Genomic DNA, 18,590 nt, shown 5'->3' on the forward strand with positions numbered 1-18,590 from the left:
TCCTCGAGTCTCTGTACACCTTTGCTAATTGAGTGTCATGTTGACAAATAAGTTGTTTAACTAGACCACTTACTACTGTGATTTATTTGCTTCTCACAGGGCTGGCCTGAAGAATTTGTCTTTATGAATATTAAAGTTTATTACGATTTGTAAAAAAATTATACAACTGTCAAAATTGAAAATGGATTTTCCTACATCACTGATTTGTTTCCAAACCCATATTTTAATTTTTTTATTATGAACTTGCACGCAAAAAATTTTGAAAACAGAATTTCTGACAATTTCTTTGTTTCCAAAATTTTAGTTTCATTTTATGACCAAGAAGTTAGTGTTACACTAAAGTCTTCAAAGAGGGATTGGAATAAATGACTATTCATCAAATATCCATGGTCAAACGAAAGGGACCAATTCTTGGATGGGTCTGAATTACTACAATGGTGTGGTTTTTATTTGATGAAATCTCTATTCCAACTTTGGAGCTTGATAAAGTTTTAATATGTTACTGTCCGTACCTGTGTGCTCGTCATAGTATTTATCAGTTCCATTTCGTTTGATGCCCGCTTGGGCAAGAATCCAATGCACTTCTACAACTTTCCCTTTTTCATATAAGTCGTGAAGTGAAAATTTAATCGGTTGTGCAGATATTACATATACGTATGTTTTTTTTTTTTGCCGAGCTTCTCTCGAGATTACTAATTGCTAAAAATTACAAATTTCTTTAATAGTGAATGTCTTCATTCATTTTAATGGCATATCTTATTGCATATAATTCTGTTGTGGAAACAGGGCCATTGTTAGGCAAGGAAAATTGCTGATATGATGGGTGATGTGGCTTTAAATCTAATATTATGTTGAAGATTTGGACCTTACTGTATATATTGCATAGTGCAAGCCTTGATGCCTTACATATTCTACATGCATATTGCATGGAAGAGGTTTTATTATTGGTGGAAATTTTATATTTATATTTTTTTACTAATTCTATTGGCTCTTAATTGGGAAAGGTGGTTAATGATTATTTATATTTCTTAGATCAAAATGGTTTTTGTTGGTGAATCACTTGTATTTTTACAGCAGTATACATTGTTAATAAGTCATGATGAAGTGATACAGGTGGTTCACTGCTCTCAGATTAGAAAAACTGGAATAGCTTCAGTGCATATTCCGAGTTTCTCATAATGATTTGGATCCAGATTTTTCCAAGTTGAATCAGGGTCTCGACTGGAAATCTAAGCTCATTGTCTAGAGCAGACATAACAGTTGTTTTATGCAGCAATATCAGGGTTGTCACTTTGTGCAAGTCAATCTTTTTCCCAGATTTATTGCATTTTTGCTTATGGCTTTATATAGGTTATCTTGGCTTTCCAGTTTAAGTGTCTGCCAAAGACAATGCATAAGAAGTGTGCCATTGGACTTGTGTGTAGTATACGATAATCTTAGATCTTTTAAGCCAATCTCTTCATTTTATACATTTCACATTTTTATGAACTGGAAACCTGTTAAGGCCATGAGTATTTTTACTGGAGTTATTGATACTTTCAGCATATATATTTGATACTGTGTAGTTGCATTTTTATTCATAATGGTAGGCGACTACTAATTGCCTGCGTAACTACATCTTCAACTGGGAAAGTTTTTTGCACAAGAAAGATATAGTCTGTAAGAGTTTAGTGAACATTGGCAAGTGGCCATGTATATTATTATCCTATAAAAGTTTTTATACCAGTGTTTCCATGTGGTATCATAGGCGTTTTGCATATCAAAGAAGATATTTATTATTGGTAATAAATTTATGAAAATAATTACCTAACATACGGTGCTAGATGTTTGATCATTTTAAAATAAACTTTCTCTCCTGAAGTAGATTTGTTAGTGTGAAACGCCACAACCTAATTAGTTTACATATACAAAATTTTCTCTCTAATATCTTCTGTCACTTAAAAATCTAATGGATTTTATTAAACTTTTTATTTTATGAAAACCTCTAGATTCTTGTTGCTGCTTACTATGAAAAATGTTCTGGCATGTCACTTATTTTCATGCCTTGTTAAGTTTCCTGCTTGTGTAGATTGTGATTCATCTTTGTTAAACCTTTTGTTTAGATTGTCTTAATCTTCCATTGTGAGTTTTTTTTTTATGTTGTTCATAAACAAAACAAACCATAGTTCTTAACATCAGGATAAATTTTCTAATGCCAGCTGGAGAACTGGTAAAATTAATAAAAATTGTGTTCGCAAGGAACTATTGGTGTCTGTGCTTGATTATGTCTTTGGGATCTCCCACAATGCCTTTGGCATCTTGTGATCCCATCAGTTATTTTCATACCGCCTTTAAGAGAGGACTTGTTTTCTCTCTTGTCCTGTTAAAGCTGGTTGAGCTTGCCCATTATTTTTTCTTACTGCATTTCAGCGTGTGTGATTCCTGTGGGTTTGTATGGGTGGGTATCTGGATATCATGGATCTTTTTACCTCTTTGTTCTGTATGCCGTTTTTGGTCAGTGGAACAATGGAAAAAATTAATGAGAAAGGTCAGTAAAGGAGAAGGAAAACGGTGCAATCTTTAGATGAATGCCATCATCATCTTTGGTTCTGGCTAATCGTGATGCTGATTCATGTATTTCTCCACCTTTGCTAAATGCGTCCCATACCCAGTTGGATTCATCCAATGAATAGTTTTTTAATGCATCATGTTTTTGGGTGGGTATTAAAACCTCCATTAAAAGGTGTCAATGGAGATTAATCTTCAAGTAAATTAAATTATAATTTGTTTGGTTTGGTTTGTATGGTGTTTTTACGTGGTTCCAATCTCTCCGAGCCATGAAGTTAAACAGTGAGCTTAACCCAGTTCAGGTCACAGGTGACTTGTATGCCTCAGTGTTAGACACTTGGTTTTTTTATTTTAGTCAGCAGACAGCCGCAGCCCACTTTGTGTCAAGTGTTCCACCTATAAAATATGACATTTTTTAATTTGTATTTTCATACCTAATAAACCTTCAGTCTTAACATAAAGATAAATTATTCTAGTGCTGGCTGGATACCAGTAAAACACCTTAAATTTTTTGAAAATGCAAACCCAAAACTCATCTAAGCCACCCAATACTATGCCTCAAGAGAAAATGTCCTGGGGTTGGGAACTACCATTGCTTTTGTTTTCTTGCCTTATTTGAGACTGACCCTCATTCAACTGGCAGCAGATGAAGAGCTAATGTATGTAATGTTACTAATCCTTGTTCTGAGTGTTGTTCCTGGACTCATGAGCACTGGAGGAGGATCTTGGCCAAGAAGTAACACAGGAGGAAGATTGAGGCACCATCTTGAGAAAGCTTTTCTCCTTGTTGTCTTCATCTAAATCTTTGTCTGATCAGTCCTCCCATCAAACAGAGGAATAAGGACTTAAGTCGCCACTCCCTGCAAGATTAGTCTTAGGACCATCTCAGAATAGTCCTGTGTCAGCTTCCGACCAAGTATATGACTCTCCTGCCCATAGCCATGTTTCTGATGTTGAAGGAAGTCCAGTCATCTCTTGGCCTTAGTGATAGTCTTGTTCAAGTTTGTAGAAATTATGTTAAGGCTCCTATCAAGAAATCGTGTGAAGTCTGCTCAAGATCAGCTCATCCTAGCAATAAACTTTTGAATTTGATATGCTGACAAAAAGATTAGAGGATTAAGTAGAAAACCCATCTAAATAATATTTTATTGGTGTAATACACCTAAAAAAGTGTTCATATACTACGACATTTAACACTTTCATCCAGAAAAATTAAATAAAATTTAAGCTACTAGCATATTACATTCATTGCATTGTGTACAGAAAACAAAGTTAATAACCTAAGTCTTAATGGAGCATAAAGTCACAATGTACAAGGTTTTCGAACTGTGCCATGCCATCTTTAATTTCAACTATTCAGGAAAAATGTATGTAACTAGTGACTAACATTTATTTGTGTAACATTCAAAATATGTATGCTTGAAAACATTCAGTTTGTCAAGACTTCCTTACAAGAAGGTGGTGGTCACAGGTATCCATCAAGGCTATTATTATAATGCCCCCTTTGTATCACCATGGCTACTACCTTAGCTACTTTATATCCTAAACCAGCATGTTTGAGCCTATGTACATCACAAAGAAATAATGAAATTGCAGGACATTTGAAAAAGAAATTGCAGGACATTTATTACTCAGATTATTTATCACATTTTCTGGCTATCATGACTACCAATGTCAACAAATATCGATAAATTTTGTTAACCTGTCAATTATCTAACCCCATACTCTAATAGCTCTGGGTAATTGTCAAGAAAATTAATGTGTGAATTACCATGGCCTCCATATTCAGAAAAATTTTATAATTTCTCATTATTTGGAAATTTTCTAGTAGTAATGCTTACTTTACTGTGCAATTTTGTGGCATAATATTAACCTTCAATAAAATCCACCTAAACCTGTCAAATATTTTGTCAAGTTTTATCACAAAGCCAATGAAATTATATTTAAAAAAAATAAACTTGTAAGACATTACCAAATGCCTGCAATGTCATGGAATTATCTAACAAAACACAAAAGCTTAAAAAAACATTCACAGTTGGGATCACATACTCATCAAACTGGGTTGAGCAGTAAGGTAAAGCAGCCACGTATGATACTGTTTTAAGAGGACTACGTTTAGCATTACTATTTGAAAGTCATTATATACATACCCTTATTCATCTCATATTTCTTTTTATTTGCTTAACTCAGATTGGCACCAAGGAATGATAACAGAATAGAAAAGTACTACCAAAGACTGAAACTAAAACAGTGAAACCTTTAAAATAACACAGGTTAAAGGTTCTGTCAATCATTCCTGATTTACAACAATACTGAAAATAAAATCTGAAGTGTTTTCTGTTCCTGAAAAATTTGACAAAACTCCATTAAAATAAATCTTTTAAATAGTTGAAGCCTCCTCAACTAAATATTTACAACATAGCTATTCTTAAACAAAAGACTGAAATTTTTAGACATTTTATCACAATGATTGGGCAAGATATTATGTGCACATCTTGCAGAAAGTAATGTCACTGAATTAAAAAAAGAAAAAAAAAAACCTGTATATTTTATATCTACTAATTTTTGTAACCATTGAAACTATTAATTCCGTGAGACCAATAAATATGCAGTACTTTGTGCGGCAGACTTTGGTTCAAAGATGAGGTACACCACTATCGCCTACTCTCCACAAGTAAATTCACAACTGTGATTTTTGCATTTAAAACAATTTTTACTCTAGTGGGAAACATACAGTATATTCCTGGAAACCGCCAAAGTAGACTTAATGAGTATGTAGGCTCAACAAAACAAAATATGTGCAAATCTGAGCTCAAAAAATGCCACCATGTTAACACAAAATCCTTTCTAAAATATATTTTGGTCACTACCCCTTTCGTAGATGCTTATGTACAGATAAGGAAGTAGCACCACTCACTTTTCAGACCAATTTGAGATATAAATTAGTCTGTATCAACTCGCTCTCCAGTAGTACACATTACGTTATTACTTGTACTACTAGAGTACTGCAAATTTATCCTTGCAAACAATCTGAAGCATCGATTTGAAGGCCGCTTCAACCCACCATCACTCTCTCCACACACACATTTACATGCGCGCGCACACACACACACACACACACAAAAAGATAATTTTTTCAAATTGTATTTACCACGCCAGCACTTCCCAGGTTTCACAACACTTCTCAATAGAGTCAATTGCACTTGACCGGTAGTGCAATATTTTGTCATCAGCTCCACAAATAGTGAAGGTAATTGTCCCAGCTTTTCATTTACACAAAAATCTGGTCTATTAACATCCTTATATACAGTAATATACTGTATTGCCTTTATAAATTATATCATGTCCACATCATACAATGAGCACTGCACTCTGGCATCACAAAGCATTAGCTACTTGCTTTAACTTTCTTGGCCGAATTTCCCGCATTGTCCTTATTGGTCCGTTTGTCAGCTTTCTTGGGAGATTCATCTAAACTGATCACCTCCACACTACTGCCTCCACTACGTCGTGTAGGGCGAGATCCCACTTTGGTGATTGTTATCTCCTTACTCACACTTGGCTGGAAAAAAAAATTTGTATTATAACTGGGAATAAAATACCATAAGTTTATATGTGAAATCACAATGATAAAAAGAAAGCTATCAAATTACTGCTCAATGGCTTTCCAATCAATGATCTGATCAAATCAAGGCAGAGTATTTCATCTGATTTAGGTATTACATCTTAAAACGGTATGCAGTGTCACGTTTGGGCAGTTTTGTTGGAACAATTGTTTTGTGATTGCTCTCCTCTAAGGGTGGTTTCACCAATGGTTTTCTTTTGCCACGTTAGCAGGAGAGCTGACATCTGTCGCACTGGGCCCGATGTCTTCAGTCAGTATTGTGGTAGCTAAGAGTCAGTAATTGGGCAGCGAGAAGTCAGCAGTTGGGTAGCAGCAGCAGATATGGTTACCCGAGTCTGTTTAGGATGGACGACTTTTTCTGGATCAATGTCCTTTGAAGCAATCTCATCAATGTTTGGCCACATTCGTTTGTTGCATTATACCTCGCAACTCGCTGGAGTTTGTCTGTGTGTGGATTTGTCCCGCTTGGCAGCATGTGGCTGTCTCGACAACTCACCCAAGTTTATCTGGTGTGTGGCACTTAGTCCTTGTTGGCAGCAGCTTACCTGTGTTGATATTTTCAATAATTTCTGCAATAGTTTCTGCTACGGTACCTGGCCGGTGTAATTTCCATGGTTTGGTCAGTTGCGATTGTTTTTGTGAACCTTGTTGTGGTTTTGTATGGTTAACCCTCTTATGGTTATTTCTTATTACTGGAGGTAGCATGTTCATTGTGATAAAGCTCACAATAACTGTAATGTCTTATTGCCTCTTTAGCATTATTGTATACTGTATGCTTTTGTTATATTTCATTAACATTTCGGTGTGAGGGCTTTACAGGGGTAAAGTGTTTTAACACAGTTTTTCATGATTATTATGGACGTGTTGGGTTTTTGCTTTAGCCGTTTCTTCTAGTGACTCATCTTTGTATTGTAAACTTTTGAACCTGACTCAATTGTATAATTGTAAATATGGATGCTAATAAATTAGTTTTAAGGCCACCTGTTGGTTTTGTGAAGCTCCTCCTTCCTTTGTCTGCCTCAGTTACTGCCAGAATTTCCAGTCCTGTTCTTTTTCTTTTTAAGAACCTGTTGAACCCAAAAGTGGTTCGTGACAACATAAGACTAATACGTAATTTAATTTTGGAATCCTAATCCTATAAAATTTCCCAATGACGCATTATACAATACCTATAGTCGCCATGGAATACTCGAAATCAAGTCTGGATATTTACCGAGTTGCCAGACTTTTTTCCTGGTGATGTCATGTTATCAGGTTTTGAACTTTTGGCTGCTGGCTGGGGAATGATGGTAATTTCATCATTTATCTTCAGGGGTGGATCAGAGGAACCTGAAACAACATACATTAATTACCAAACATACAAAAGATGTGATGAGATATAATAAATAAAGGTAAAGAATTATTTCTCTAAGCTGGATGCATGATCTAAAGGCTTTACAATGCTGGAATCATAACTAAATGTTGGCTCATAATACAAAAGGGTGAGAAGAATAGTTGATCAATACTACTGGGTGTGGTGAAGAAAATTTTGTTAAGGGAGAAATCTTTGCCTTCAGCGAGAAATCCTGACATTGTTGGATCACGAAAATAAATGCGTCTGTTGAATCCAATTTGGACATTCAATGAGCAAGCGCTGGACAGTCATGGGAAGGCAAGTGGGAATATAGGTAAAGTAAAAGGCTAAAAAGCAGATGCAGCTAGGTACCAAAAGGATACTTGAAACACCCTTTAATAATGTCTACAATGCACAACATGAGGTGTTGGACAGCAAGATAAGAGATCCAGAAAATAGAGGAAATGAAATACAAAGATCTTTGGGTGAAGCTCGGTGAAAAACCCAGTTACACTTTAAAGAGCAGTTAAGAGGTGTTACATAGGAAGATATAAGAAAGGAAGCAGGAATGGAGGTTAAGTAAAAAGGCTAAAATATGGAAGCAGCTACGGGTCTAGAGGACACTGCAAAACACCCGTTAGTAATGATTATAGTGCACTAAGTGAGGTACACTAACCCCCCCCCTCTGGATTATTATTAATAGGTGTTAGTTTTTCCAGACCTCTGAGTCTCAAGTAGACTCTTCTCGGGCTGGTTCTCAGGGATCAATCCTGAGAAGAAAGAAAGAAAGAAAGAAAAAAAAAAAAAAAATTAGACTTTATTTTGTTTGATTTAAACCCGTCTTATTTAAAAAATTTATGATTTTATTAATTGAAAAATCCCTGCTTTCCGCAAGAATATTTTTCATTTCCGAACTCCGCAGATAAATAGATCTTTGCTGGGTCCAATTTGGGCACTCAACAAGCAAATGCTGTACTGTCATGGGTGTTTGACATCTGTTACATTTCACTGGGTCAGCATGTGGTGTTGACATCAAGTGACCATGTGAGAATCTTTGTGTTGTCCTATACGTAAGCCTTGCTAGGATCACCTCTTTTGCTCTTTCCTCCTGTGAGGATGTCCTCCATGCATAGACTTCAGTTTTTATATTTTTAAGTTTATTTGTTGTTGGCACCAAGGCCCATTCTTCTTTCCAATCCTGGTAAATTAATGTTTTAACTGATTTTACCCAGTCTGACACTGGGGCATATGAAATTGTCGGAGGGATAGTGCAGGCTAATTTGGCAGCAGAGTCTGCATATTCATTTCCTTTTATTCCCACGTGTGCTGGGATCCAACATATTTCCCCCCCCCTGGAGTATAGAAAGATGACCTGTAGGAAGGTCCTGACAATTGTTGAGAAAAGTATTGCTATAAGCCTAGGTTAGTGTTGAATTTAGATAAAAACCAAAACTAGAGCAAAATTCAACAAAGTGAACAAGACAGAAGAGTAGACAAATCATCACACTAACACAACTAAGGGAAAATATGACAAAATATGAACTTTTATTTTTACCATATAATTAACACTGATGGTAAACAATTCTTGCCCCATAAAAAAGGAATATAGTTTCAACAATATTTATACCAAAGCAGTAACCTAAATGTATAGGACTTCCATATGGTAAAATGCTAGTTTCTGAAAATGTGAAAATGTAAGTGGGAAAAATTGCAAACTGACAAACATAAACTTACCTCCACTACTCTGTTTCTTGTTGTTATCTCCTTTGTTTTTATTTACTACCGAATGAGCTGAATATACGTGATTTTCGAAAAGTCTGTACATATTAAATGTCGCTGTACAAACTGTGCATTTGTAAGATAGATGAGCTGGCTTGAGGGTCATTTTATGGTCTCTGCTCACATGATTAAGTAACTTCCACTGGAATACCTAGAATGAAAAAAAAATACATTTAAAAAGTATAGTATAATAAATACTCTAAACAGACTAGTGAGTTACTATTCTTAACTTCCATAAGGCTGACTGAAAAAAATATACTCTTAATGAATACATTACATCCTATTCAATACACTGGACCTCCTTTAAAATACATTTGGCTAAATTGAAAATGCTGGAGGCACTGACAAAATTTCTTTCAAGTCAAGAAGTTTTTTCTGATAAACTTGATATACATATCTTTAGTGACTGTCCCGTTTTCAACCAGAAACTAATCCTTGAAAAACCTTTTGTCAGGATCTTTCAGCTAGTCTACAAAACAAAGAAAAAGTAAGGAAAATTTTAAAACCAAGATTAAATGGGAATATTTTTCACTCCAGCAACACATTAGAAAAAAATAAATCAACAAGAATACCAAAGGATACATAAGATTCTATGGAGTTAGCTCATATTTGAAATTTCAGAGACATGTCATCTCACCTTGCCACAAATGGGACAACGTCCAGCATCTTTCCCTTTATTTGCTGCTTCTTGCATTGATGATGTTACGAGACCATGCGTACCAAGAAGATGTCTTTCTAAACCCTTTAAAAAATTTAGAAAATTATTAAAAACATTTTCCAAACTTATCTGAAACTTGTTTTCTTTTCATTTATATGAACATGGCATTATTAAACACTGAAGAACACAAGCACCCTCTCACCTGATCTGTAAAGAATCGATGCTGACATTTCTGACAATTTAATGGAGGCCTGTTGTATATCATCTTTGGGTGGATCTTTACTTTGTGTATCAGATTCATGTGGTTCCTCAGCTGTTCCAAATCCTGTATATAAAATATACCAGTCAATCTTCAATGGCATTAAACAGTTGCAACATTCCTAAATGTAACTTGGATGTAAATTTTCAAAAAGACAACTGCTGAACATTATACTACTATTTTAGTACTATAAAATGTAAGTAGGAAGAAAGTGCAATAAAAAGATTTTATTTTTAAAAAATCACTACATACAATTTATTAACTGTTAATCACTTATTCTGAGCTGTCATGAGAGTTACTGTTTGTTTTGTCAAGCTTTACAGAAATTCATGTTTAATAAATTGAATATCCATGAATTTTTGGTCAAATGAATTTTTTTTATATATTTTCATAATTTATCTAATAAAAGTATTTTCAAATATCTTAATAAACCAAAATATTTTTTTTAGAAAAAAGTATTTTTCCAGCTAGTGATTCTGGCTATTTCCATGACAATGATAATTGGTCTTGCACAATGAAGTAGTTTTCCTTATATTTTCCAACTAGTAACATTCATAACCTAATTCCAACCATTTCCTTCATTATGTACAAATATTATTATTATATTATTAATAATGGCTGTTTCTATGACATTCAGTTTACATAGTCTTTTCTCTATTCTTCTTAATATCTTCTTTTCATCAGTGAGTAGCTAATGTATCAGATTTCCAAAGGGCATGAAAAGTTTTCTTCTTGTTTTCTGATAAACCAGCTGCACGCTGATGAAGATAAGATATCAAGAAGAATAGAGAAGGCTCTATATAAATTGAATGCCATGAAACAGCCATGATTTTTAATCCCACAGCCCTTAGAGAAGGTTTACTCCCTTATTATTATTATTATTATTATTATTCAGAAGATGAACAATATTCATATGGAAGAAGCCCACAGTGGCCACTGACTTGCAATTCAAGCTTCCAATGAATATGGTGCTCATTAGGAAGTAAGGGAAGGTAAAGGAATACAGAGAAGAGATCTCACCTATCAAAATAATAAAATAAATATATTAGCAAATAGATAAAAATGTATGAAAATGCAAGAAGAATAGCATGAAGGGAGTAATGCACTGCATCTTCAATTGAACTTTTGAAGTTCCAGTTGTGCGACATCCTCAAGGATACTGTTTCACAGTTCAACAGTGTGAGGAATAAAGGACCTCTGGAATTGAGTGATCAGCCATATACAGTAGTCCACAAACCTTAATATAACCATCACAGATTTCACATATGACGAAGGACGGTTTTCCACTGGCGTCTCGGGTAGGCGTGGTCCCTTTGGTAACATTCTGTGGCTGCTGTCCTCCTCTGGGTAATGGCGTGATGGAAATGCTGGGCTGCTGTGGTGATTTGGTGTTCCCTGCTTTGCTTTGTACACTCTGTAGGGATGAATTTATTTTGAATGGTGTTTTTAGCCATGACAGACAATAAAAATGACCATTATACAATGACTATATAAATATTTACATGAAGGGATAATTCCAGTATAAAAGGACAAGTCGAAAAGACATACCTTTCTGATATACACCAGATTACTAAAGGTGATCAAGTCTACAGATCAAGAGAATACAAATCTCAATTGACCAGTTTACCTGATATGAATTAAAGCTTAAAAACATTTTCTAACTGAGTGAACTGAAAAATATTGAATGATTGAGAAAAAGATTTGTAACCAGTACTGGTAATTTTCTGTTGATCAAAATTTAGACATTCACAGAAATATTTATTAATGTTGTATATATTGTCTACAGAAAAGAACTGGGTCAAAAGTGTATACTGTGTGTCCAATTCTCAAACAGGGCAATGCCAATTCAACATTTCTTTCATTTTGTACATTTTCGGCCATAAACCTACATAGATTCAATCTGCTTCAGTTTATTAAACTCTGTTTCATCATTCTACGAACTGCCCCATATTTTCATCATGACGAATTTGAGAAATTTAACAACTGATTACTGGAATTTTTAGATTTGATGTTTACTGGGATTTTTAGATTTGATGTAGTCACAGTTGTTGTAGACATGGTTTTATAAGCATTTCATTTTTAATGCCTGCATAAACATAAAGCACATTTCAAAAATAAGCCAGTTTTCTGTAACTTTTAGAAAGCGTATATAATGTGGAGGGCAAGAGAGCTTATTTAGCTTCTATGACACTTATGTAGTCAATAAAAGTTACATGACACAGTCAATAAAAGTTACAAACTTGCGTAAGTATTTTTAATAATCTTAAGAGCCTGAAGGATTGTACACAATTCTCCTGTGAAAACTGCAGGCTATTTCAGGAAATTGAAGTAAATCTCAAACCAGAGAGAAACTTAGAACCATCTTTATATGTTGCACTGTGAAAACCTATTTGTGAAATATATTCTGTTCTGTTGCTAATGATATCCTGGATGCTTTTAAGTATGTATTATAAGTAAGTATGAGCTTGAATTTTACTCATCTTTGTCCTACTGGACTTACTTCTATTTCAGTATACTCCTAGTACTCCTAATGGTTATAGAATTATACAATGAAGGGCAAAGGGTGACTCACCACTTACAATAGTGCAATGATTTGCTTGGAGATGACTCACAACCTACCACAAAGAATTGAATCTAAATCATGTTGGGCTGATTAGTGGCAGATCCAGACTTCCACAATCTATCTGGTAGAACCATTGCTTTATTCTAAAACATTACGATTGATTACTGTCCAGAAGGCATTTAAAGGAACGTAAGTGATTACCTACTCTGCAAGACCAATGACTAAAGCATGACAGTAAACTAACTTCCACTCAAGTACTAGTACATTTAAAATAAAGGGATTTAAAAGGAAAGACCTAGTGCAGCTAAAGACCAAATACATCACAAAACATTCTACAAAATTATGAAGAGAAACAGGACCAAGAGCTGGTGGTTCCAAAATCCTTAAATATCCATTACCAACCTGTAATGCTCACAAATCCATGAAGTGATTAGTTGTAAAGAGGAGTTGATGAACATTAAACTTGTACCATATCTTCAAAAGCTTTAAAATTACCTACATTTTACTGCCCTGATAACAGATTCATTTCACCTGGAGAAATTATGTACTGTGAACTTAGAAGTGAAGGAATGCTGCAACAAATTGCACTATCATCTAGTATGCCTGTGGGCTTAATAAAGACAAATGCCTAACAACATGAAAACAATAGGTACAAGGCAACAATACCACTATGTTTAGCCTGTTAGGCTCTCAATTTCTCAAATCTGTACCACTCCGAAGTTTAAACAATTCTATTTCACAAAAAAACTCTTTGGAGTTCCCAAAACCAATAAACCTTTGCCCAAATAAAGCAACAATTACTATTACTATAACCTTTTCATTTGAGAGTGAAAGTGTGCACTGAAATTAAAATAGTAGGGTAGTACATGAAATTATCAAAACTGGTCAAATTATAGGTTACACACATGCAGGACCCTTTATTGGTTGGTTGGTTGGTTTTATAAATTTTAGGTGTAACACCAAGCACTGGGGCAGCAAAGGCCATTCAGCGCGACCCTTTATTGCAATTACAAATACCTATTCATATTAATACAAGAGATACTAAAGCTACCAGATAAAGATTGCACCTATTCTTCTGATGAAGGCCAAGTTACACTGCAAAATATATGCCTGAACTGAAGAAATCCTTTGTGTTATTTTAGTATACTAACCACAATAGAAAGAAACATAAAAATCACTTTTAATTACCATCAGGTCTACTATACTGTGCATGGATCTATTTTTTTTCATGGGTTCATGTGAACGAACCTATTATTTTTTTTAATATACTATCTTATGTCAGTAAAATCTGATTTTCCTTAAAAAGCACTTACTTATGGGCCTGCTACATTTACTATTACCATTTAACCGACATTTTTATGTCAACCTGCATTTTATCTAGATACGTACTAGTATTGAAGTTTCAACTTTAAATTGCGTAACATATATACAATATTTTTTCCATCTAGCTCTTCAAAGCCTTTGTCCTGCTGCACTACTTCAAGTACTGTTTTTATGAGTTTATTTGTTCTGTGAACCTAACATTTTATTCAGTTATAATTTCCAGGTCAAGTCGAAACATTAAACTGTAAAGGCCTACTTCTACTACATCTTTCATTATGTTTGCTTTTCTAGATCCATCATAAAAGGGAGTTCTCTACACTAGCAACACTTCTTTCAGTCATGGATTTGTTTTAAGTTCTCTTCTAGATGTGTTTAATTCCTTCATAACTTTTTTGTAAAAAAACTGGAAATCTCCAATGGTACTTTCTTTAACATAAAGTCAAAATCCTTTAAAAGTCTTTCACGCATAGTATTATTTTTTCTTTTCACATATAGCTTTCACTATGCATGGCACAGTTCTACAAAGTCTTCAGAGACATCAATATATTGTTACAAGAAACCCTTTCAATAAATTTTCAAAATTAGTTGTTACTGCGGCCATGCTGCATTTATGAAGGCTAATTTGACACACACACATAACTGTCAGTAGTGCACAAGATTTCAATCATTCTGAAAGCCCCTCCCTCATACTGACATGTGAACACCATTCTTCAAAAATTTTTAAATCTTTCTACCAGAGTTTTAGGGAATCACACTCATGAGTGCACTGTTTACTGTCATTAAAACTGGCAGTGCCAGAAACAATGGCAGTTACTGATGGTGTAAACCATCCTTAAAAGCCATGCATACTAAAGACAGAATAATTCAGTATACACTTACCTGGAAACACAATTTTCTCTATCCTGTGCCAAAAACTTTTCATTACTACCAATTTCATAGGATATTTTATTTCTATTTATTTAAAACACACTGCAGTGAATATAATTCTTGAAAAATGTACCTGAATGGTGATGGATGATGAGGCTGCCAGTCCTGGAATGAGGCTGACGTTTGAGGCAGACGAGGACGGTAAGATGCGCGGCACTCGCCCCGTAGACTGTGAAGATACGGAAACACTGCTCACTGAGGCTGCCGCACTCGACATAGGAACCAGGTGGCCATTGACCAGCTGTGGGGTGCCAACAACACACACGATAATGTTTATCACTCACACGATGGGAAATACACAAATTACGTCCTCCCTACCATTGCTTTCTTATGCAAATATGAGCACTCAACTCATAGAAAACTTTCTTAACAGGTTAATACGATTTTCTTGGCTTTAGCTGCATGAAGATAGGCACAAAAAATGATGACATTCATACCTAAAGATATTGCGTTCAACTGTCAATAAAGCTAATTCGACTATTGAAATACAGGACAAAACCACTGTTAATTCAACTCTTCTAAAATCTCCTACTACTACTACTGATGCATCATGCATTAATAACATTATGCACAAAACCTAACAGATTCAAAGTGAGATGAAAAAAATCAAAGCTGAGTGTTTAATCTAATTTGCATATCCTATTGGGTTAAAACAAGCAAATTATTAGGAAAATCTCACACGAGTTTGGTGAAAATAAAATTCTCAAGGCATACCTAATGGGTTACTGCAATTTCAGTTTATTATTTGAAGAGAGTCCAAGCAAAGCTAAAGTGTTAAATAAAATAAGCATAAAAAAAACACATGACTCTTCTATTAGTACACCTTTATGAGGAGGTCCTAATCAGACAATATATTTTCATCCTAACAGGCTGAAATTTTCTGAAATTATGCATGAAACCTCAATGGTGACCTGATTAACCTTTCTGTACAATCAAAAATCATCTGGAAACTCACCTAATTCATATAATCAAATTACCATAATCATGTTTAAATCATAAATAACTTTAGAGCAAAACACCTAAGCTAACCTGCTAACATAGGATACAATATCTACAACCAAAGTAAATATCACCTTGGCCTTAACAATCTTCTATCACTTGTTTTCATTAAATTGAAGGGGAACAAAAACTTCTACAAATGGAATAAAAAAGCAAAGATTCTTGTAGACAATCTTGCTTAAATAAAAGGGTAGACTACCTTGATAAAACTAACCTACCCAAAGCCAAAAACAATTCACAAATAATGACAATCTTGCAAAAGGAAGTGGAATACCTAAATAAAAACATAAAAATAATAAAAAAAAAAAAATGTATGCAGGGTTGACTCCAAGATCTTTATAATCTAATGTAATTATACACTTTCATTTAATCTCCTTAAAAAAAAAATGGTAAATATCAGCTTAGCCCACCTTCCCCATTCAATGACAGCAAGAGAACTAATTAAAATTTTTCATATCCTAATACGGAACTGGCATTCAATTATTTAACTACAGGAATATTCATAATTTCTACCTTTTACTTTATTCCCTTGACGTAATTTATGCATAATCCCAGGCTCACTGGTTGGCACCAACAATCAAGAGCCGTGATGAGGATATCCATGTGATACAAAATATGGCATGCATGCATATATACCAAGCAATAAACTCTTAGAATTACTTAAATTACAAAGGAGTTTCATGCAGGTTTAAGTCAAATAGAAAGAAAGGCCTTCACCCATGCAAGTGTAAAAACAAGTAACCTAACATGACAAACAAAACATAAACCATTAATACTACTTCAACGGACACTTCTTTATGTAAACCAACAATAAACACAGTATACAAAATATCCAATTTATCTTTCTTTTTTTCATATCCATTTGGCTAATTGGCAGTTATCTCACCAAATTAAAATTTATTGATCTATAAAGTAAAAAAAAAAAGCTAAAACCAACAAGAATATTGACAGCCCTAAGCAATGAAATGCTCACAGGGAAAATTCTTAGAAAAAAATAGAAATGAAAATCATTCAGCAATACTATACACATCATTCAGGCATTCATATATAAGTAGGTAAAAGAAATAGAATATGGACCCTGCGGGACTTTAACTAATGAGTTAAGGATAGGCTACAAAATACCTTGTTGTATGTAATTTTATGAGCACAAATAAAGCTAATTTATCGAATCAAACATGTAACTTATAGTACATAATCGTTTTTTTGACTGCCATGAAATGTTCAGTCAAAAAATTCTCTGATGGAAGGAGGAGAAAGTCAGCACCATGCCAAGAGAGATGTGGACTTGCATAGCAAGATCAAAAATGGAATTTCCCAACTACCCTATAACCCAAAAGATGTTGGTGATTGTAATGGATTCCAGTACAAATAAGCAATTATTCACAATAATAATTATGACACTAAATTTAATGACAGCAAAATAGTACAAAAAAAAACTGTGTACAATTAAAATGCAGAGCTCAACATGTACACCAGAAACTGCTTAACAAAAAGATATACCAGAAATACAAACAAAAACTACACTGAAGCAATCCAAAGGAAATCTTGAATATTAAATTAAAATGTAAAACCTTTTAAGTGAATATAGTACAATAAAAGTTTATGTCTTACTACACCAACTCAAGTATCAAGGTTTGTAACACCCAAACAGGCACTGACTGATGACAAAAGCCATCCCAAAACATTTATAGTTTTTTCAATCCTGAAACCACACTGAATGTCAAAAACACTATACATCCTCAGTAGAATTTCAAATACAAAAAGAGCAGTAAGATTTTGCCCAAATACTACGAGATGAAAATGTTAGTTTGGGAAGAGAGCAAAAATTTAATATCAGGGCAACCTTGGCCAATCTCTGGCTGGTCCTGTCAGAGAAGTTTTTGTCATGGAACATTGGTGGGAAATGTACTATAATCTATATGTTTGGACTTGAACAACATTCAAAAACTTCACGAGTAAAGCTGAACTTGGCATTCTCTACAAAAAAATGAAGTTATCTACAAAAATAAATAAATAAATAAAATAGAAATAGATTTAAAATACCAAACACCACCAAAATAACTGGAAATTTATTTATGCATTAACAAAGTATCTACAAAATGGAAAAAATCAGGTATGGCAATGAAAATGGAATATTTTCCAGTTGTGCAGTTCAGAAATTTTCTGAAGTAATTTTGGTACCTGATCATATGTGGTTCTTTCAATTTTTCTTTTGAGCATCAAGTCATATATACATCCAGTACAAAAATAGATTCACACTTAACTTAAAGATTCCTACCAAAAGAACTCATTGAAACGACAACTAATAAAATTTCACAAATATGACTGTGGATGCGTTATATCCTAAATACAACTCAATGGAAAAAAATCAACAGTACAGTACTCACGTGGAACATCTGGTTTCCTAAAGTGAATTGTTGAGCATTCCCCCCTACTTGCTGGACGAGGTTACCAGTAGTTACACCTCTTGTGGAATACAACAGCGAGGCAGGGGATGCTGAAGGATGTAGTTAAGCACCAAGTTATTTTAGCAATCTACAGTCAACATATCAATATCTTTTAAAAAAATACTATCAC

At 34.2% G+C, this 18,590-nt stretch overlaps 1 protein-coding gene across 5 annotated transcripts in view; it reads right to left on the bottom strand.

Annotated features, from left to right (window-relative positions):
* Positions 1-3,679: 3,679 nt before the first annotated feature.
* The window catches only part of LOC135204185 (uncharacterized), a 56,281-nt gene continuing 41,370 nt past the window's right edge, over positions 3,680-18,590 (bottom strand). For 4 of the 5 annotated variants that reach the window (XM_064234254.1, XM_064234250.1, XM_064234251.1 and 1 more), the window contains exons 11-18: positions 18,401-18,510; positions 15,088-15,255; positions 11,439-11,615; positions 10,145-10,267; positions 9,922-10,026; positions 9,240-9,435; positions 7,386-7,501; positions 3,680-6,109 (exon numbers count right to left, since the gene is read on the bottom strand). In XM_064234254.1, the coding sequence (XP_064090324.1) occupies positions 5,936-6,109; positions 7,386-7,501; positions 9,240-9,435; positions 9,922-10,026; positions 10,145-10,267; positions 11,439-11,615; positions 15,088-15,255; positions 18,401-18,510 (1,169 nt within the window). In that variant the 3' untranslated portion in view covers positions 3,680-5,935. The remainder of the gene's footprint in view (positions 6,110-7,385; positions 7,502-9,239; positions 9,436-9,921; positions 10,027-10,144; positions 10,268-11,438; positions 11,616-15,087; positions 15,256-18,400; positions 18,511-18,590) is intronic. The other variant, XM_064234253.1, reaches the window with a different exon arrangement.

This window comes from Macrobrachium nipponense, chromosome 44 (genome assembly GCF_015104395.2).
Source record: "Macrobrachium nipponense isolate FS-2020 chromosome 44, ASM1510439v2, whole genome shotgun sequence".
NCBI lineage: Eukaryota > Metazoa > Arthropoda > Malacostraca > Decapoda > Palaemonidae > Macrobrachium > Macrobrachium nipponense.